Below are 23,096 nucleotides of genomic sequence, written 5' to 3'. Positions count from 1 at the left end.
ATTTCTATTAAAATATGAACTTCTACATTTTCAAATGTTAACTTTGAAATTAATTAAGAATAATTCTAGCTTGCATTCAATTTGTATAAAAAAATATTTAATTTCTAAAGTTATATGAGTAAAGCTAAGGTGTGACATGCTCACCAAGAAAGTTTGGTAAGCATAACTCCAAAAATATATCGGATCGACGTCAAATGCCGAATCCAAACCGTTGAAATCCATGCACTTCATGAGTGATGCATATACATTCAAAATTTTGAAAGTTTCGAGTTTATTTGCTACACGGTCAAGTGGTCAAAGAAATGAACATTTTATAAGTTAATTTATAAATTATTTTATATATTCAATTTTTATTATTTCTTTGACCACTTGACCGTGTAGCAAATAAACTCGAAACTTTCAAAATTTTGTATATATATGCATCACTCATGAAGTACATGGATTTCAACAGTTTGGATTCAGCATTTGACGTCGATCCGATATACTTTTGGAGTTATGCTCACCAAACTTTCTTGGTGAGCATGTCACACCCTAGTTTTACTCAAGTTATATTATTTCAAGTCAGAATTAAAAATTTAAATGTTTTTAGTACTTTATTTTGTTTTTATTTAATAGTGCATGTATTAAATTTGGATCGATTTAATATTTTTTAGTACAATAAATCAATTTTAATCTTTTTGATAGTTTTAATAACTCTAAAATAAATTACCAATCAAAGAAATTTTAAATTTACTACATGTCATATCTAAACAATTAAAAGCACATGTACAGTACAATTTTACAAATTTTAGCTTTTAAAAACACCTGTCAGCAATTACACTTATTTAACATTGTTAAAGTGTCCAAAATCTAAAATTTCTTCCGCAACATTCTCAATTAGGCAAATTCTAGGTTATGCGCAATGACTACTCACAGAAATTAAAATTTGCAATTTTGAAATAAAGTGCAAGCAAATCTAGAAATCATAGATCACTTCATTTACTAATTGTCACAAGTCAGCCTAACATAGAACACATCCATCATCCCTAGACTACCATAAACATCCCATAACTAAAACTAAATACAAAAACTAGCACATCAGTCCTCTCTATTTGTATTCTTAGACAGTAACTCTTGATTCCTTTGGAGACTTGTCAGATTTCTTCTTTGGAAGAAGCTCCGACCAAATATTCGGCATTACTCCAGCTGATGAAATGGTAACTCCGTTGAGAAGTTTCCAGAGCTCGTCGTCATTTTTTATCGCTAGAAGCACGTGTCTTGGTATTATCGTTTTCTTCTTGTTATCCCGTGCAGCATTCCCAGCCAACTCCAACAACTACAAACCAAAGATTCAATCAATATTTAATTTTACCTCAATTTTATGGCCTTATGAAAAGGAAGAGAATATGAAAAATGTAATGCACCTCAGCAGCAAGGTACTCGAGCACAGCAGCAGCGAAGACAGGGGCACCAGCACCAACACGATCAGCATACCGGCCTTTCTTGAGGTACCGACTGAGGCGTCCAACTGGAAATTGGAGACCAGCCTTGACAGATTTAGAAATTGGCTTGCTCTTCACAACACCTCCATTGCGACCAGCAGCTCCTTTCTTCATCTCTGGAGAAGTGGTATCCATGTCGCCTGTTACAGTTGGTTTTGAGTTGGGAGTGAATTTGTAAGGTTTGAGGTTTGGAGAGAAGAAAGGATTAAAGTAATTGGTTTTTATAGTGAGCGGTTGGAAAGAAATGTTGATGTTGATCCGTGGGTCTGGGAAGGATGGGGGAGATTGAGAACGTCAGATGGAGAGGCAGTGGACGGTAGGATTTTTCTTGCTGGTTTGCGATCCGTGGGAGCCCGAACCAAACCAATGAACGTCATTCATTTTTTTGTTGGGGGAAATTTCACGTATACCCCTTAAAACTCTAAAATTATGTATTTACCATCTAAATTTTAAAATTACATATTTTCCCTCTAAACTTCAAAAACTCAACTATTTATCCATTTTATTATCTTTTATATTAAAACATATTCTAAATTTATATAATATTTATTTTATTCTTTTATTGAAAACATAAAATAACCATCTGACTTCAATTTGAATCTAAAAGACTTTTCTAATGTCATAATTGCTTTGAGATCAATGCAAGTTAAATCAGTACAAATCTTGAAGCAAACAAACATGAAAATCGAGCATTGAAAACCAATTTTAAGAATACGTTATTAGATTGTTAAGACTTGAATATATAGGAGTTGAAGTCAAATTTTGACAAATGACTATGTGAGGGTATTTTAAGGCGGAAACAAAGATATCATTGAAAGAGTTTGAAACACTTGATTCATGTATGTATTTCACGAATAATATATGAATTTCACGTGTGAATTTGAAATATTTGTGTTTAACAATACACTGTATCGCTAGCAATTTAATTTTTTTTTTTTAAATAATTATTTCTTTAAAGCAAATACCATATCCATGTACAGATTTAGCGATTGCGAACTTAATTGTGGAAAAATTTAGTAAATTAAAAGTTGGATGATAAGATTTTTACAAGAGAGGAAAAAAAAACAGGAGATCCAAACCTAACCGTTTCTTTTCTCTACTTTCACCATTTCATCTCTCTCATTTTCTTGTAGATCTCAATTCGACACACTAGTATACACAGTATCGTTGGAGCTTGGAGTGTCTAGTCTCTACCCATTACAATTGGAGTGTGACAGTGAGTTGATCCAACCGTCGTAGTGCGGCGATAAGTAGATTCGGCCATCGGAGCGCAGTGGTAAGTAGATCTGGCCGTGGAGCGCGGCAGTTAGTAGATCCGGCCGTCAGAGTGCGACGGTGAGTAGATCGGACCGTCAAAGTGTGACGGTGCGTGTCAAAGCGCGACAGTGAGTAGTTCGGACCGTCGGAGCGTGACGGCTATCGGACGAAAATAAATTAAATCGTGGAGAGAGTTAGAGAATGATGTATTCGCTTGAGTAGAATTAGATGGTAAAAGTAGTTTAGATAAATTATTGAGAATAAAAAAATTTAGATTTAGAAATTAAACTAATTTAATTCTTGTAATTATATTTTTTATCAATGAAATTGTTAGTTGGCATCTAAAGCCACTAACTTTCAAAAGATAAGATTTTTACAATATTATAATACACAAATATTCTACTAATAATAATGCAATATGGCATCTAAAGAACAAATCTGAGAATAAAATATCACTCGGTGCACAGACATGCACATCAAATGTGCGCAATTAACTGTAATTTCTTGAGCATAAGAGGTAATATTTTATAAGTTAAGAAAAATGAAAACAAATTTTCCCTAAATGAATAAATTCGACATTAAATTGTTTTGTTTATTTTCATGCAACTTCCTAAATACTTGAAGCAATTCGATTCATTCATACCTGTCTTGATTCAGCAAGTTGGTTCCAGTCTGAAACTAACAACGAATTGGCTCTCAAGTCAGAACTACCGTTAATATATTATCGTTGCCAAACCAAATTTTTTAGCAAATGAGAATCTGGATAGTTTGTCGTAGACTCGTAGTGTTGCTCAAATGAACCGTTAATCGACCCGTTATACTAAAAGTTGATTATGATTCAACATTTGAGACTTGAACCGTAAAAAAATATCTTACTATCTTTGCTAAAATCGTATACCACATCTGATTTTTTTTCTTCACCATTGCAAAATATCAAAAAAAATCTTCGTCAAATTCTGATAAGAATTGTTGTAAATAATTATCCAACTCGAATATCATTACCCGCAAATGTCTGTTTTGAGACCATTCGAGCCGGGGAGGCGAGAGAGATGGAATGAGATGGTGAGATGAATCAGATCGATTTGTTCGAGCATGAAGGCAAGAGAGAGGGAATGAGATGGATCGGATCAATCTAGACTCAATTCAAGCTAGGGGTGAGTAAATCACTCATAACTCGTGAGCCGCTCATAACTCGCTCATTAAAAGCTCATCTAAACTCGCTCATTTATCCGCTCATTTAAACTCGCTCATTAACAACTCGCTCATTTATTTAATGAGCGAGCATGAGCATGACCCAACTCGCTCATAACTCGCTCATTAAGAATTTGCCACACCTAATCCCTGCCACATTTAATCCTATGTAATTCTGTATAACATCAACCTTGACTCATTAAAATTGATAGATAGTGAGCATAGTTTCATATTTAATTATGTGTAATATAATGAGTACAATGTAACATTTAATCCTGTGTAATATACTAATATTCATAGTTTCATATTCATTTTTTTTGTAAATCGGCAGAATCAAAACCTCCGCCAAAAGCCCAAAACAAGTAATAGTCATAACAACTCACTCATTTAAATGAATTATAACAATTTGTTGGATTTTATTACGATGACTTTTAACAAATTTTGTTATGCGTGGACACACTATATAATTTTGTTATGAGTCATAAGTCATAACTCGTGAGCCGCTCATAACTCGCTCATTAAAAACTCGCTCATTTACAACTCGCTCATTTATCCGCTCATTTAAACTCGCTCATTAACAACTCGCTCATTTACTTAATGAGCGAGCATGAGCATACCCTAACTCGTTCATGCTCGCTCATTAATCACCCCTAATTCAAGCTGCTTAATGGGCCTTTCAAAACTCAATCAAAATCAACCCGTTCGTACAAATGTAATTCAAATAACGGGCCTTTAGGAACCTACTTGTATATAATATTCGTCAAATATCTGTCCAGTTACCGGCCTGTTTGTCCATGGAAACTTGTCCAATTAGCATCCGATAATCTCCTAAAGTAATCCAATTTTTTTGTTTTGATCCAGACCGTCCGATTCAAATCCGGCCCGAGATGGAGCGGACGGTGTCCTTTAATCCGTCGGTCCGAATCTAAAAAAAAATTGAGTTACTTTACGAGATCTAAACATCAAAAAGTAACACGGTATACATTTAGATAGGAGCGTTTTGAGAGATTCGTGACAGATTAGAATTGACGACTCAGATGTCATTTGTACTCGGTCACTGGATCTAAGATTCTATCGCTCCCGAGAAAGGTGGAAAAACAAAGAGTTGGCTCGGAAACTCAGTATCTGTATTCCCGAAATTATTAGAGTTTTTAATTTAACGTAATAGTTTTTAATTCAGTTTTAGAGATGTGAGAGAGTTTCTTATTTAGAAATTATGCATAAAATTTTTTTATTAAGAAGTTGTTTATAAATTATATGTTGGTCAAATAATTGGCTCAAATTTTTTTTTTTTAATTTGTTGCTAATGTGACTTAATAGAAATTCTAAAATGAGTCTTAGAAATGTAAAAGTTAAAATGACATGTTAACACGTAGTTAACGGTTATTTAGAAGAGAAAAGGTAATGTCCTCCGGGTTACAGTCCCCCAAAAATCTCCGTGTATAAAAGTCTTTCCTTGTTAGCTTAGTTATGATGCGTTTTTAACTGTCATAATTTCAACTGCTATAATTTTAAGTACACTATGTATGTTTACAGAATTATATGTGTATGTTTATAGGATAATATGTGTATGTTTACAGGATAATATGTGTATGTTTATAGGATGTGGTTCCCAACAGCTGTCACACGTTTTTAACTGCTTTCACGTATTTTTATGTTTACAGGATTTGTTGAATTAGTTTACATGATTTAGTATTGATATTATTGATTTAGTATTGATATTATTGATGTTTAGTTGAAAATCTGCGGGGATTTTTGGGGACTGGAGTCGCTGCTTCCTATTTAGAAATCGGATGTAAATGCTCTCACAGCGACGAAGAGAAGAGAAAGCAAAGCAAAAACGAAAGCATCTCTGAAACTCACAGGGACTCGGCGACTCGGCCCATTTCGGGTATCCCTCCGCCTCTTCTTCCTCTTCAGCCGCCACTTTTCCATCAGCGATAAGGGTAACCACGTAATTTTAGATTGGCGAAATCATTTCTCGCCAAATACCTTCACTTTTCCAGTGATTTCGTTAGAGAAAATATCCCCTCTCAAATACCGTCAAATGAAATCATCTCTCTTCTAAGCTTTCGTTCCGATCAACCAACGAGCTAGAATTCTGATTCCATTTCTAGTTTGAGCAAGAAACATCTCATTCCGATCAGACCTTGATTTTACGACCTCTGGAGAGAAATGAAGAGGGTAACGACGGCGGTGGCGGTGGCGGTGAGCCTATGGGCCATCCCCGTTTCTATGCTCCTCAATCGCACCGTTCCCCAACCCTACATGGTTTGTTTGTTCTCTCTCTTCGATTACTTTTCCTCTTTTCTTAATTTTTTTTATGATGATTGTGTACCTAAGGATGCAGTTTATTTAACAGGATGAGATATTTCACATCCCTCAGGCGCAGCAGTACTGCCAAGGCAATTTCCGATCTTGGGATCCTATGATCACTACGCCTCCTGGCTTGTCAGTATCTGTTATACTGTTTATAATTCTCATGTTTGCTAGGCATTTGTTATAATCCCTTCTATTTGCATCAGTTTTTTAACGAGTTGGGCAATTGTGAGTTTCGAAGTAAGGGCTTTACTTCACGCTATTTTCTACATTTGAAAGTCAAACGGTCAATTAGAACCACTTAACATGATCTCCGTATGAAAATGTCCTCGGGTACCAAATTTTACATTTTTCTGGAACTTGTTAATTATTCTTTTTAGATAGGTAGAAAATTGCTTTTTTGGATGGTCTAAAATCCATCCAAAAACAATGATTTTCTACCTATCTAAAAGAGAGTAAAAGAAAATTATAAAAAAAAAATGTAAATTTGGTCCCTTGGTACATTTTAATATGGAGATCATGTTGAACGGTTTAGATCGACTGTTTGGACTTTGAAAATGGAAGTATGGACATGAAGTAAAACAAGTTCCAAACTTTGCAACTCACCGTTGACTCACTCTCTTTTTACTGTTATTGTGTCTACCAAAAGTTCAGGGTTTTATTAGGACTTCACCCAATTACACCCATTTAAAATTAATCTGAGTTGTAATCAAGAGCATTTTGATGTTAAAAAAAGTTTTTTTTTTAGCTTATAGTCAATGACAATTTGACATAAGATTATTTTATTTGCCACTACTCTGATTGGTCGAATCCCTGGCCAATTGCATCCTCTACTTGATTTTTATTCGTCTTGAAAACCGTGCAGGTATGGTCTTTCACTTGCATACATTGCTTCTTTGTTTCCAGGCAAATGGATCTTGAACCTGTCTCAATCTGATCTATGTACCACCCCGATCCTACGGTCCACAAATGTTGTTTTGGCAATTATATGTAGTATCTTAGTTCGAGGTATCGTTATGCATCTGAAACCCGGTACGACAGAAAGGAAGGCGTCCCTTTATGCTATTTGTGTTGGTCTATTACCGGTGCACTGGTTCTTCACTTTTCTTTATTATACTGACGTGGCTTCTCTTGCTGCTGTTCTTGCAATGTACTTAACTTGCTTGAAGAAGAATTTCTGGTTTAGTGCTATGGTAAGTGCTGTTGGGATAAATCGGTATGAGACAAATGGACTGGTACCAATTGTGACTGGTTCTGTAGAGAGCTTGTTCCACAATCCTCTTACTTACTATTCATGGTATATAACGTACCACAACTTGGTTCATCTTGGTACTGTTGAAGAGGGTAAGTGATAACCTTTTTTAATCTTAGTGGAAAAAAATATGGTTCTTTGCAAAGTTCAATGTTTTATCTTACGTTTGTAAATACGCACAACTGTTAGGTTAATCTTATAGAAGTAATATTTCCTTTCAGTATTTTATCATATGTTTGTAAAATGTTGTCTTGTTTCATGTATTAATCGGAAGTCATCTTAAACCTTATCATTTTTCTTTTTTATATAGTTTGGAGCTGTGGCGGTGCTATGCCGGCAGACAAATGTAATTTGGGTCATTTTTATCACTGCAAATGGTGCAATTAGTTATGTTGAGGATCTCTCTGCTAAAGAGCATCCTTTAAGGGAGAATTATGACATGCAAATAGGGAAACATGAGCGGGTCCCAACTGAGAAGGAAACAAAGGCCTTTTCTTCAAACTTGAGAAAACGACAAAAATATGGCACAACTACGAGTGAAGTTCTGTGCTCTGACTCAAGTGAAAAGCCGCTTGATCATGCCCCCGGTTTGTAAACTTGAATTATATTGTCTGTTCTTAAATATTTCAATGTGTACTTGTTTCGAAATATCAGAGTAGAAAGGGACAAGGAAACATGATTATTTCTACTAGATCGATATATAATTTCAATGTGTATTTCAAATGTTATGTGCTCAGGCAATTTCTTTATTTTGTATGCGAATTATTTGTCAGGTCTAATTGGTGATATCATTGCCATCTGTAAAACATTTTGGTATGTAAAGTGGCGAGTGCTGGTTGCATTCACTCCCTTCGCATTTGTTCTTGCCGCTTTTGGGGCCTTTGTCTTCTTGAATGGCGGCATTGTTCTTGGTAACTTTTAAATGATACTTCTTATTTACTTTTTGGTTTTTAGAAAAAAAAAAAATCCGAACTAATGACCTCTCTCGATTATGTATGACAGGTGCTAAGGAGGCTCATGTTGTATCTCCCCATTTTTCTCAAATTTTATATTTTGGTCTAGTTTCAACAGCCGCTGCATTTCCTCTCCATTTCTCGCCTAACCATGCTGTTCAGTTGTTCCATCTATTTGCTAAAAATAGAAGTCGTAATATTGTTCTCTTTTTTGCGGCGATTTGCGTAAGCACCATATGGGTTAAGTATTTCAGGTAAGGTTTGTTCACTAGAGAAACCAATTTTTTTTTTTTTTTTATGGTTAAATTTTTTTAAGTTGTATTTGAATTTTCCAGCATAGCACATCCGTATCTACTAGCTGACAACAGACACTACACGTTTTATATCTGGCGAAGGCTTATACAAGCTCACTGGTCTATCAAATATGCTCTTGTACCGCTTTATGTTTATTCGTGGTTATCCATTTTGACTACTCTAGGTCAGTCTCTCTCTTTTTTTCTTCATTATCAGTCATCGTTCTTTATTAAATACTCTGTTATCTTATATTTTCAGTGAAGGAAAAATTTGAGTAAAAGAAATTCCCTTAATTATCTAAATCAGAAAGAGACCCCTTCTTTGTTAGTCAATATGATATGTCATGCCAACCTTAAATTCAATTCCCTTAGAAAAAAAAAACTGAGAATGACCATCCCATTATTATTTGTTCAGGCTTTAATGTTGCCTCAGCAGTTTTCATAAAGAAAATTTAGTTACTATTATCAAAATTAATTTTTGTCATTTCCTAATTGACAAACTTCTAAAGCACACCAATGGAAGTGTTGATTGCTTTATTTGCGAAAGGATCTTTCTAAAAATAATCATTTAACACTGGAGAATCTCTTGCAAACACTTTTAACTAACTGGGGGCGTATTTCCCATTTTTCAGAAGGATAATTTTATGTTGAGTGAGGCTATGGTACTATGCATAGCGCGGATTGGTCCGTACTATGTATCAATATCTCCATTTTCTTAATCCAAAGAATCGATTTGAACTGTTTAACATAATCTCCATATAAAAATGTACTTGTAGATCCAATTTTACATTTGTAAATTTTTTACTATTTTTTAGATAGGTTAATCACTTGATCCTGAAATTCTAAACCATTCAAAACTAGTGATTATCTATCTAAAAAAAACAGTAAAATAATTCAAAAAAATGTAAAATTTAGTCTGCATGTATATTTTTATTCGGAGACCACGTTGAACAAATAGACTATTTGAACTTTAAAAACTATGATATTGATACGGACCAATTCACGCTATGTATAGTACCATAGCCTCAGTCTTTTCTATTTTGCAAATCTACCAAAACTAAAATGTCCTTGCAACCTTTTGTGAATGATCAGTTTAAACCAAGGTTCTAAATAGCGATTATAGCGGCATAGCGGGGAGACCAAAAAAAAAAGCTATTGCGAATAGCGTAGCTATAGCGGAAGCTATCACACAAAGCGATTTGCCCTTTTCAAACTTTATATTCTATATTTCTACTAATTATCAACATAATCAATATTAGAGAATTGATGTAACAATTAAATGACAACTAATCTAAGTCTATACTTTTTATCAATGACGCAAATAAGAATGAAAAAAATCTAAAAAGTAACATTATTTAATAGTTTATACTTCATGGTATTACATATTATAATAGACAAAGAGCAATTAATTTTATAAGGTAAATGAAGTCAATATACATATTTAAACATTTTATAATTATAATAATATTCAAAATCAGCTTTCAATTGAAACGAACGATAATAATTTTACAAACGAATACTATAAAAAGAGTAATCAAAATGAATAATTAGTATTTGAATATTTCTCGATATAGAATGATAGAATAAATCACAAATAAAAATAGAAGCATATAGTTTGGTTTAGTATACTTATCGTAGAAGACCATGTAGCATTAGAAATAAGAATAGAAGTACAGAAGTTCATATAAATTGCAAAAAAAAAAATCATGTAGCATAGCGGTAGCTATAGCGGGTCTCATATAGCGGTAATAGCGGTCAGCTATTATAGCTATAGCGGTCGTAGCTGAGTTAGCGCAATTTTATCTCATAGCTTAGCGTTTATGGTCCGGAAAAGCTATAGCGTAGCTATAGCGCTGCTATAGCTAGCTATTTAGAAGCCTGGTTTAAACATGTGACCTCGTATTTTTCAGGGAAAGAGCAAAAAAGCATATGGGTTCTGTCATATTTTATCTCAGTTGCTCTAGTACTTGTCCCGGCACCGCTAATTGAGTTCAGATACTTTACAATTCCACTGGTTCTCTTAATTATTCATTCGTCGATTATGAGCGAAAGGAATTTGCTGCTGTTGAGTTTTGTTTATGCTGTAGTCAATGCATTGACGATGGCTTTGTTTTTGTTTCGGCCGTTTCATTGGGCACACGAGCATGGCACGCAGCGTTTTATGTGGTAGATTCATTTCAATGGTATTAGTTTTAATTGGTTTTCATCATTTAGTTTCAATTCTGTTTTCTTTTTTTTGAGAAATATTTAGTAGAGTTTCAAACTTTTTTGTGAACCCAAGATAAGAGAATATTCCATATATTGCGAATTTTTTTTTTATTTTGGGTTTTTGAAGAAAACAAAGGTTTTGAGACTTCCGTGATTCTGTTTTTTTTTTCACTTTAACAAAAAATGTTTTATACAAAGTTTAACCGCCACCATAATAGTAAATTAACACCACTTAACATAAAAAGAAAAACATAGACAAATTTGATTTCTTTGGCGTGTTTTTTTTTTTAAATATTCTGTGAATGTTAAACTGATCCAAACATAATTAAATATATCGCTTGGTTGTAAACATCCGAACGTAATATTTATTTACTTTCTAATCAATTTTACCACTACTCTAAATCAAATTTGCTATGCTAAAAAAATGTCTGCCTAGTCTTCTAATATTCATTTGATTGGAGCATTGAACCTTGAACTTGTCACAGTAGAGAATACTTTGTTGCCCAAACAACAGAGTTAATTATTGGTGATTTTGTCCACTGCAACTTCTTCGCTGAATAGAGTAAATAATAGTAAAATAGCATGAATTGAAACCTTGAATTCCTTGTTTTGGTACACCAAATTTGTGTGCATTGGATTAACTTGACCACTTAAAAAATTATCAAGCTAGCTGATAATTAGTTCGTTTCACCAATTGTCTTTTTTTTATATAACAGAAGGATTTAGTGGCCGTAAGTGTAATCTTACAAAGTATGCTGGTATTTTCAATTTTACTTGTAACGTAATTTCTAATTTATAAAAAGTTTTTTAAGGAAATTGTTTCTAGTTGTTTCCATCAGCTTTGGTTCGTGTCACTCTCATTTCCGTTGTAATAATTGCTAACATAGTCACTTAAAATAATTAAGAGTTAATTGTATGAGTGTAGAGATTTACAAATTATTATTAACTTAATTTAGAACTGCGGATTTAGTGTAGTGGCACAAGTACTGTCTCACTTTCAAGAGGACATATATTTAACTCTTTAAAATAACATCTTTTAATACTTGGTGTACATTAATGCTTGACAGCTATTTTTATTTTCTTCTTAATACTGATGTAGATCTCTAATTACCCCCCAATTGCACCATACCAAAGTCCAAACAGGCTAAGCGGCCGAGGTTGGGAAGAGTATTTATTAGTCACTTTTTTTTAAGGAAGCGTCTAATTGTGCACGGCCTTTTGTCCACCATTTGTCCACAGCTTTGACTTGCGCGAATACTGTAAAATTACTTCTACATGCTGTATAATTATACAATATATCACATAAAATATATCAATTAATCACAAAACAACCAGCAACTATTTGAAGTGGTCCCATGATAGTTAGAAAAAGATTGCAACTTGCACAACATGACAAAATAAATGCACTTTCAAACTGTACTTTCGGAAATTACAGTTATAGGAAGTTATTAGCAGTTAGAGTTAGTTATTAGCAATTATTAGCGGTTATTGGCAGTTAGAGTCAATTATTAGCGTCCGCACTGGGTTGAATCTTGTATATTGTAAAATTAAATCTTGTATACTGTAAAATTGAATATTGTATACTGCAAAATTAAATCTTGTATACAGTAAAATTTTCAATTGAATCTTGTATACTGTAAAATTGAATCTTCTACACAGTAAAATTTACAATTGAATCTTGTATACTGTAAAATTAAATTAGCAGAATTGTAAAATTGAATCTTGTATACAGTAGAATTTTCAATTAAATCTTGTATACTGTAAAATTGAATCTTGTATACAGTAGAATTTTCAATTGAATCTTGTATACTGTAAAATTTCTAAAACTAAACCATAAAATAATACCATCTATACTGTAAGATAAAATGTAACAAATGCTACATTTCAGTTTAAACTACAACCTACAAAGAATCATGTATACTGTAAAATTGCAAAATATAAACAATAAAATAATACCATGTATACTCTAAAATTGCTAAATCTATACATACATCCATTATCACACAAAAAATTTGTTTACCACAAAACAACATATGTTCATAGGAGTGCATGTAATATGAAACATTTCAATATACACCAATACTGTAAAATTCATCATTCAATGCTGTAACATAAATAACAAATCCTACAAAAAACGTACTTCACATTTTCAAACATCCAGAAACTTTCATAACAGTTCAATATCCTGTAAAATGAGACATATATATTGTAATTCATATATATATGTACTGTAAAAACAGATAATACAAAATCATACGAAATTACAACATACGACTAATATTCAAATAAAAATTCAGTCAAAATGATAAATCTGTTACTGCATACAATGAAAAAAAACAAATTCAACAGAAAAACTGTAAAAATGACAAGATGAATACTGTAAAATTAACAGGGCAATACTGTAAAATTAACAGATCAATACTCCATATCGCCTCTCTATCATCTATTTCCTCCAGATTTCCACAAGATGAATACTGTAAAATTAACGGGGCAATATAGTAAAATTAATAGATCAATACTCCATATCGCATCTCTATCATCTCTTTCCTCCAGATTTCATTTGAAATGCTAGATCTGTTACTGCATACAACGAAAACAATAAATTCAACATAAATAACTTACTATATTTGAATTTTGCCCTGCTCTTCAACAAAAACAACTTCTATTCGATCGCGCTCCACGATTGAAGGTTCTATTGCGATCATGTATAAAAAACGAGATCGAGTCAGTAATCTCAATTAAAATCGACATTGCAAAGGAAAAATGAATCAGAGAAGGTAAATACAAAAAAATAACAATTACGATTTCGTGCTGCTTTTGAGAGGAGAGAAATTTTTAATAAAACTTATTAGGTTTTATAGAAGCTGTGGCTTTGAGAAAGGAGATTTGAGAAATTAATCAGAGTCACGAATCAGATCAAAAAAGTTTTGATTTCGTAAATGAAAAAGAGACAATGGCTGTGGGAGATTCATTTCTCAACAAATGAACCTTTTTATGAGATTCATTTCTCTTCCCAGACAAAATTCGTTAGTTAACGATGGCTTTTTATCGAAGACGATGCCTTTATTCGAAAATCTCTTCCCTCTTTAACAAAACGATGGCTGTCGAAGAGATCTGGAAGTCAATCGCGCGAAAGAGGAAGGCAATAACCAAATGCGGAGAAAATCAGATCGGATTTGGAAATATCGGAAATGAAATTCAAAAAAAGAAAGGTTCTATCGTCCGTCAGTGTTTAAATAGGCCGTTATAAAGTGGATAGCGGAGACAGTTGAAGACAGTTAAATCGGAAATGGATAGTGTAGTGGACAGATGGTGGACAAAAACCTTTTCTCTTTTTTTACAGGTAAATATTTTGATTTGCCTATCACCGATTCAAATGATATAAAAAATTATATACGAACCATATCCTGATAATAATGAGCTCAATCCAAATTTAAATTTACACAGATTATACTTTTGACTTATTAGCTGTATATATCCCGACTTTATTTATTCGCTCTCCTCTTGTTCTCTAATAAATTCTACTCGGCATCTTTATTTCGGATCAAGGCATTTGTTGATTCCAAAGAACAAGAAAACGTCTTATGTAGTTGAATTTGCAATCATCAAATGAATTGACCGGAAAACAAAGAAACAGAGAGAAAACTCAATTTGAAATAATACGAGGGTTCTAAAACCCTATACAGTTGAATTTTTTTAAGCCAAATGGTCTTCATAACTGTTGTTCGAAAACAATCTGTTTCAAAACCTACTTGGTAATTAGAAGAAAAATATAATACGATCTTTAATGTTCTCTAATAAATTCTCCTCAGTATATTTTACTTCCGATCAAAGCATTAGTGGATTCCAAATCATTTCCTTATCTGTTATATTGAATTGAGCACTGGAACTGTCAGTTCAACAAACAACAAGAAAAAGTCGGAAACAAGAAACAGAGAGAAACCTCAATTTTAAAGAACACTGTCTAATGCCTACACTTGAATTTTTTTTTAAGACAAATGGTCTTCATAACTGCTGTTTGAAAACAATCTTTGGATGTGAAATATAAAAATAACCAAAACAAGATACAAAACATTCCTAGCTATGTCAAAACTTTTGAACATCACACAATCACACAAAAATTCCCAACAGAGAAAAACGCAGCAACTAAACAGTTAAGATCAAAATATTCATTTACCAGAAACAAAAGCAAATTGTCAAAACATACATGAGAACCTAATACAGATCTGTCTTAACAAAACAACAGGCAGATCTCTCCCTAATCTCTCTCTACACATCAAAAGTCTATTACAGTTGGTTGTATATCCCTCTCTTTATACAACTACTGAAGCCTTGTACAGAATTTAGAAAAGGTAAGCTAACATGAACATCTCACAGCAGCTACAATTTACAGCTTACAAACTAGCCTCTTTTATAACTTACACCTCTCTATATATAATAATCATACTTATAAAAAGAGGGAAGTCTACAATTTGCATTACCTATACAAAAACATTCTTCACTCACTCTTCAGGCTGTAGGTGCAGAGGCCCCACCAGACTGAATCGCAATTCTCCTTTCTGTATTTACACAAAACAACAAACAAAATTTATACACATAATAATGATTTGGTAGGGTTCTTTTGCAAACACGAGCATTTATGGTAGTTATAATAAGCAGAGCCATGATAAGTCAACTTTATAACTTTTAGGCCAGTACTTTTGCAGATTTTTTAAAACTAAACCCAACCTATTTGGTTAGGCAGGTATGGATCAGAAATTTTTCTAGTTATCTTATCAGATAGGGGTACATGTAAGAAAAAGTTTATGTTTGCTTACCGGGTAAGGGTATAGGTAGGAGTTATTTCGTGCCTGTTACTCTATAGCATAATTGAAAATTGCAAAATTATATATGGTAATTTTTTATTTGTACACTTGACTATATAACATCTATTATTATAATGATATAGATATATAGAATTTATAGCTTTACATAGTTAATAACTTATATTCTTTTAAAAATATTGGGACCAACGATTACAATTTTTTTATATTTTATGATATTGCGTACATGAAATATTTAAATTAATACATTTGTTTGTTTGCTAAATTTTTTTTATTAGATTATACAAGTTATCAATTTAATTAATACATTTGTTACCCGTTAGCATTACATGATAAGCTTAGGGTACCAAGGCTGATTTTAGATGAGTACAGTTATGGGTACAAAAACACATTTACGTGACCCATACTGTACCCATTGGCACCCCACTGTAATCTGAGATGGAACTGTAATATTTTGAGCAACAAATTATTGTTCCTATCCAGTAAACTGCCATGTCAATTAAGAACATGCAACAAATCTTAATTGGATTTCAACTTTTAGGTGTAGAATTTTACTAGTCAGAAAAAATGGGAAGTAACAACAATTGTAGCAAGAGATATATTGCTAATTACAAATGGCAATTTTTATTCGTTAGCCTTACCTTGTGCAACTATTCCGATCTGATACAGAAAGGCCTACCAAATAACTTCTTCAACACGTAAAAAAATCATTTGCAAATAAAGCAAAAGAAAGGTGAAATTTGCAAAAAGAACACTAAGTGAAGGCAAAAGCAGAGTACCTCCTGCCGCAACAAGCTTCTCCACACGAGCAACGATATGCTTGCCATAAGTGTACTTCTTAAGAGCAGTCAAGTGGATCTTGATGCGGGTCATAATCATCTCCCTTTGTTGATCGCTGCACGTCTCCAGTACCTTCTGGACCACGTAATTCCCATACTGGTCCTTCATCATTTCCTGAACAGACAAGTATATATAAATGAAATAAACAATTATGTTGCACCTAATAGTTTCTCTAAGTTTGCAATTAACACGGATCAAAATTTGGTTATTTACAAATAACACCCACCCAAATGTGGTAAAACCTAGGATGCGACCAGACTAACTAATTGCCCATAATCCTCTGAGTCGATAGAATTTATTTATAACTCATGTTAATGAATTTAAATGTGCTTGGTAAACAATACTAAAAGAAGTTAGGGGAATAGAGTTGGGGGCAAATTTGTTAATATTGAAAACACCTATGCTGTATAGCACACAGGTAAAAGACACACAAATGCTAGTTAAGTAGCCATTGTGTTTTACTTCCAAACATCACAAAAAAGATAGCTTCAAATAACAAACTGTGGTTGTTATTGGCTAAAATCACAAAAAAGAATGTAAAAGAACAATTTGATGGTTCGTTGGTAATTCTTGTGAAAACTCTATATTTGCTTGTAATTGGTACCAGTTTGTTAGGTACAAGTAGACATTGTAGTGGTTTCAATATGAAATTGGTGGGTTATAACCTACTTTCTGAAAAGAAAAAAAGGTGTAAGATTGAACATTAAAGAAATTTGAGACCTGGAGGGCTTCATTTTCTTCAGTGGGGCCCAGCATTTCGGCAATGAGAAGCTGGCGCTGAACTGGGGTACCAAAAGCAAGACACTTTTCAACAACATTCGAAGCGTACTTTTGCCTACTCATTTTCACTATCTGTCCCACCAGCATTTCAATAATTGCCGACTTCTCATTTGGTTTCCCGTGTTCGAGCACGTGCTGAATAATTAAACAAAGAATTTTCATTATCATCTCTACAAGAGACTGAACTGCTCAACATGATCTCCATACTAAAATGTGCTTGGGGACCAAATTTTATATTTTCAGAATTTTTTTACTAACTTCTTAGATGGGGACAAAAACACTGTTTTTGGATGGTCCAGAATATTTTGAGAAACAGTAATTTTGTACCCCTATCAAAAAATAGTAAAAAACTTCCAAAAAATATTTAAAATTTGGTATCCAAGTACATTTTAATATGGAGATCTTATTGAGACGTTCGGATCAACTGTTCGGACTTTGAAAACAGAGATAAGGATGTGAGGCATGATTGGGGCACAAAAACAATTTATTTTAACCCTACTCCTAAAAATAAGTTACAAAATCAAACCTGAACAACATAATTGCCATACTGGTCTTGCGACAACAAAAGAACATTCTCGAGTATCTCATCCATCATGGCTTGTTGCGTCCTGGGATTATCACAGTGCTCCAACACCCTCTGCATCGCACAGTCAATCGGTCAAATATTATAGCTCGAAGGTTTTGTATGTTTAGTTAATTTTATCATTTGCAATATGCCCAGTGTTTACTTCATTTGCAAATTCCAAAAAATAAAAAACCATCATATATTGACTGGTGTTTACTTGCAATGAAACCAACAGGTAATATTTTCAGTGATGTCCAGCAAAAGTTAATTTTTATCACACCAATTTTTCATTTCGCACAGGTCAATTTATTAGTAATCAGTACAATATGAAGTTCAAACCAGACAGGTAATTGCTGGATTAAATTTTGGGGAAAAATGTAGCTCGCCAACAGCTATGTAAAAAAAATATCAGAATTAAGTGAAACATATCTAATCAGAAACATTTTCTAATCTCATCCCTATTTTTAATACAATAAGACATTAAACACTTATTTCTTAAATTACAAAGTAATCTGGTCGGGACTGGTACGAACCGATTTCAGAAAAAATCAAGTGGAGAGTACGATCGATACCTGAATGACGCGACAGCCATAGGCATGAGTAGATAGCACAAGAACCTGGCCATAGAAAGTAGAGATGATGAAGTGTATAATATCTTGTGGCACACACTCAATGCACTTTTGAATGACATGGTTGCCGTTCTGATCACGCACACACCGCATCACTTGACCATCCAGCTCAGCAACCATCTGTGTTTGCTGTTCCAGACCCACTACTTCTATAGCCTACACATCCGTCATCAAATTGTTAATAAAAATCATACTAATAGTTTATAAAGAAGAGTAGAACTAGAGTGTTCTTAAGCTCACCAAGAGCTTTGGTGAGCTTAACTCCAACACCTGTTGGATTTACTTCAAACGACAAATTTAAACCCTTGAAACTGATCTACTTAACGAGTGATGTGTTTACCTGTCAAATCTATAAATTTTTGAAGTAATTTAATATGAAGTCAAGCATCTTTTTCACAGTGAAAAATGAACATAATAAAATTAACTTATTTTTTGAAATTGTTGGTAGAAGCTCAAACAGAATTTTTTTTCTAAATTAACTTATAAACCTTCTTTTATTGTCCATCCACTTGACATTATACTAAATTAATTCGAAATTTATAAATTTGGCATGTCAAAGCATCACTTGCAAAGTAGATCGGTTTCAATGGTTTGGATTTATCATTTGAAATCATTTTGATAGGTTTTGAAGTTAAGCTCACCAAATGATTGGTGACCTTAAGAACACCCTAGTTCTACACTATACAAGGAAATGTACTAAACTATGATAGAAAATAAAATAGAGGTACCTTCTGGATAACACGACAACCATACATCTGAAGGCTGAGTCCGAGCACACGACCGTTCAGCTCTTCGGCCAAGTCCTTTATTTGAGATGGACTACCATGCTCGAAAAACTTTGGAAATGCAACAAAAAAAGGAATCAAGAGACTGAGGAGACTAAGAAGCTGTTAATAAAGAAGTAGACAAAGTTAAGCAGGTATTCCGAGCACCTTTTGGACTACATAATTGCCGAAAACATCGGTCATCAGATTGAGAGCATGTGGCATTATCTCATTAAACACCATATCTTTCTCTGCTGTTGTTGCCGTTTCCAACTTTTGTTGTATGAACCTGCTCCCATATTGATCCGAACTGCAGCATATAGCAATATCCTTTGTTGATTAATTTTTAGGGTTATGAAAACACTACCCTGATGCCTCCATCATACCTCCATTTTTTAAAGTTAATAACTCAAATTTTAAAACTTAAATATAAAAATAAAATCGTATCAAGATCTTGCAAAAAGATATTGATATGGATAAATTTTGGACGTTGATTTTTCAACGTATTGATTTATATAAAAATAAAACTGAAAAGTGATAAAAAAAAAAAATTGTGTGCATGTAGAGAACATAATATAGATCACATCTAACGATTTATTTTGACATACAAGTTTAAAAAAAATTGTAATTAGAAAATTAAAACGTGGAGGCGTGATGGAGGCACAGAAAGTGGAGACAATTTGAACCCTCATCATCGGACAATACTAAATTTAAGTAAAAGATTAAGGCATACCTGAATTCAACAACATGTCCTGCGATTTCTGACAGCTCGTAGCATCTGGCCTTGTTGCTCTTGAACTCTTCGAGAAGAGTAGGGATATGGCTGCTTACATTGGAAAAACTGCTCAATTTTCTCAAGCCTGACGGGCACGGCATCAGGCCAAAGTCAGCGGGCCCAATTAGATCGCCTGTTGGCGACAAAGGAAATGCCGAGTCGGCTGTGAAACCTGATAAAAACCCGTGATCATCATAGTAACCATACTGTTGTTGCTTCTTTTGCTGTAGCCTCGGTAAATCCATCAATGGGCCGTCAGTGTGACCGGCGTACTGTGCCATTCTCATATACTCTAAATACTGCATGTCTACTGGCATCTGCGGGCTACCATTTACTGTACGGTTAAGCAAGCCCGGTATGTTATTAACATTGAACCCAGCGTAGGGGTTCTCGAGCAAATGAGTGAAGTTCCTTGAAGCCGGTGAATGGGCAGTATTCTCTCTCTGCAATTCCAGGTAGTGCATGAGGTTATTTTGATAAGAGTTGTGACAGGTGTCTGCGCCTGATTGGAGATTCAAAGAAGATAGAGCTGATATGAGTTGGTCAGCTCTATCCATGCCTGTTGATCCATTACTAAAAGGAGAGGATCCATTAATGGTCATTCTCCTGTCAGTTGAGTTTAGTTTCACACCAATAGGAGGGAGACCCGGGCTCGTGACCCGCATTGATATTTCCGGGTCGGGAGATCCATTTTTGGATAGAGGTGAACCCAATATGGACCCATAGTTATTTGATGCACTTGAACCCGATGCATTAGAGCTTGCCGAATGATTAGCATCAATTATGTTTGAATTCAGGCCAGCAGCAGGGGATGGGTTAGGGTTGGGATAGGACCAGGCATCCTAAAAGATACAAACAAATCATTTAGATAAATAAACAAAAAGTTTTTATGTAAACATAAGAACGAATAGCGCTATACATAGGCCGGAACGGTACACCAATGAATGCAATTGTTTACATTTAAAATTGTCGTTAAAAAGCTTATAAAGGTAGTACTTTTTTACATAATGATGAGTAAAATCTTTAATCAAAATAGCTTTTCACAACAACAATTTCCACAGATTGGTTATATGAATTAAGTTGCTAAAGGCACATTTTGTTTCGCAATTGAATAATTGATTATGTTAATAAAGGAAGAATAGGCAAGTTAAAAACTCAATAGCTTTAATTTTTTTCTTGAAATAAGAAGCAACAATTGTTATAGAGAACAAGAAATTGAGACCTGGAATTACTCAGAATTTAGGTCCAACTCGGTTTCGGTCCCCTAAAGAGCCTTATGCAATATTACAAACTCAGTATTGTAAATTAAAAAAGGGTTGCTAACTTTTGAAAATTAATCTCTTTTGCTTCTCTCCACAAAAAACCCTAAACACCATCTCTAACAAATCACTATCATGCTCTTCTCCAACAAACAGTAAATATCCTAACCACCATCTATAACAAATCACTATCATGGTATATTAATTAACAATAGACTTTTACACACTAAAAGTATGTCAATTTTTTTGTAAATAATTTTCTTATCAATATATTTGTTAGCAGCATATTGCCAATAACCTTAAAAAAAGTATGTCAAATTGTCAATCCAAGTTTTTAAATACCGGTCAACATGTAACTAAAACTAATATGCACTGTCACAATCAAATAGTCCCTATCCATGATCCCCAAATATTAAATATTGGTTTGTTTGAACACCTCAATATCATAATTTGTCCTTAACTAGCTCTAATAGTACCCATCATCTCATGATTTGAGGCGACTGAAAGCAAAGAGACCCAAAACTTTGAAAACACAGAAACATGGTGTTAATAGTTTATACATGCAATAAAGAAGCTCACCTGAAAGATTTCACCTAAGCCATTATGCATTCCAATATCCCGATCTGGCACCCCGGCAAACCCGTGACCAGCACGAAAACCCGATCCGTTGCCCTCCTGCCAATCCTGGTTCAGCCTCCTACCTTCTCTGCCCCCACCTACATCCCTCAAGCTCCCTCCATTACTAAGCCGGTACGCCGACCTCCGATCCTCTCTCGACAGAAGTGGCAGTGGCAACCTTGGGTTTAGATTCACATTGGCATAGTAGGAATGGTATGCCAGGTCAGACCGGAGTTCATCTGACAAGTAGGACCCGTTTTGGGTAACGGCACCATTGTTGTCAAGCAAAGGAGGGGCCGAGTCGCTTCGATAGGGATGAAGGTCTCTGTCTCTCCTTGCCATCTCAGAAAGCATTGCCAATGGAGACTCTGTTACCATGTGTCCCGCTTATAAAAGTAAGGAAACAGGAGAGAAAACCGAGACAGGAATATTTAGAAAAAACAAGGATTCAATTAAATTTGGAAAATTTTCCCAAAATAAGAGATTGCAACGTATCTATATGGGTAGAAATAAATTTAGCAATAGATAATCAAGACGTCGAAAGCCGCCAAAATAGCCATGCTCGATAATTTGAGCTCAAGATAGAAACTTTTTTTGCTTGGAGACGAAGAAAAAACCAAAACTTCTCAGGCTTCCTAGTTCAAAAACTAAATGCAAAGATTTCTTTTCTTTAACGAAGGATACGGAGAGATTTCTAAGAAAGGAAAGAGAGAATGAGAATTGTGCAAGTGCACAGAAAGTGAATGGGGGCTTGATATGCACACCGAGACAGGAGATCAGAATCGTTGGATTAGGAAATGGACGGGTGCGATTGGTTATAATCTAGGGTTTTATTGCCGAGATTTATCAGACAGATGTAGCAGGAGATACGTAAGGCAGGATGGATATTTTATTTACAAGTACACTTCGGCTATTTTTCATTCCTACCCTATACTTTTATATTATTTTATTACCTTTGTTAACGTAAGCAGGTTAATTTATAATTAGCGTATTTCATCTATGATTAATGTTATTTATATTTCATAATTTTAATATCTACTCTTGTCGTTTATTTATTCAAAATATTCTCTTCACTTTTTGCTTTTATTA

At 34.0% G+C, this 23,096-nt stretch overlaps 3 protein-coding genes across 4 annotated transcripts; 1 reads left to right on the top strand and 2 right to left on the bottom strand.

Moving 5' to 3' along the window:
* Window positions 1-938: 938 nt before the first annotated feature.
* Window positions 939-1,653, bottom strand: LOC144572864 (putative histone H2A.5). The gene is made up of 2 exons (XM_078322542.1): window positions 1,404-1,653; window positions 939-1,315 (listed from the first exon to the last, which is right to left on the bottom strand). The coding sequence occupies exons 1-2, from the start codon at window positions 1,614-1,616 to the stop codon at window positions 1,100-1,102; spliced, it is 429 nt and encodes a 142-aa protein (XP_078178668.1). The 5' UTR covers window positions 1,617-1,653; the 3' UTR covers window positions 939-1,099.
* A 4,099-nt stretch (window positions 1,654-5,752) lies between these two features.
* Window positions 5,753-11,105, top strand: ALG10 (DIE2/ALG10 family). 2 transcript variants are annotated; one of them, XM_078322088.1, is made up of 8 exons: window positions 5,753-6,200; window positions 6,292-6,380; window positions 7,114-7,441; window positions 7,811-8,087; window positions 8,274-8,411; window positions 8,503-8,707; window positions 8,789-8,931; window positions 10,657-11,105. In XM_078322088.1, the coding sequence occupies exons 1-8, from the start codon at window positions 6,105-6,107 to the stop codon at window positions 10,914-10,916; spliced, it is 1,536 nt and encodes a 511-aa protein (XP_078178214.1). In that variant the 5' UTR covers window positions 5,753-6,104; the 3' UTR covers window positions 10,917-11,105. The 2 variants fall into 2 exon arrangements, with proteins under 2 accessions (XP_078178214.1, XP_078178215.1); XM_078322089.1 differs by having other exon boundaries at window positions 6,113-6,200; window positions 6,280-6,380.
* Window positions 11,106-15,108: 4,003 nt separating this feature from the next.
* On the bottom strand, window positions 15,109-22,745 carry LOC144572861 (pumilio homolog 3-like). Its single transcript, XM_078322538.1, has 9 exons — window positions 21,969-22,745; window positions 20,089-20,972; window positions 19,524-19,665; window positions 19,320-19,427; window positions 18,535-18,747; window positions 17,924-18,034; window positions 17,338-17,532; window positions 16,557-16,731; window positions 15,109-15,513 (listed from the first exon to the last, which is right to left on the bottom strand). Exons 1-9 carry the CDS (start codon window positions 22,383-22,385, stop codon window positions 15,464-15,466), a joined length of 2,295 nt encoding a protein of 764 aa, XP_078178664.1. The 5' UTR covers window positions 22,386-22,745; the 3' UTR covers window positions 15,109-15,463.
* Window positions 22,746-23,096: the final 351 nt, after the last annotated feature.

The sequence above is a fragment of the Carex rostrata genome, chromosome 20 (assembly GCF_964058835.1).
Source record: "Carex rostrata chromosome 20, lpCarRost1.2, whole genome shotgun sequence".
Lineage (NCBI taxonomy): Eukaryota > Viridiplantae > Streptophyta > Magnoliopsida > Poales > Cyperaceae > Carex > Carex rostrata.
The sequence above is the reverse complement of the archived record's forward strand: the minus strand, read 5'-3'. Positions and strand labels throughout refer to the sequence as shown.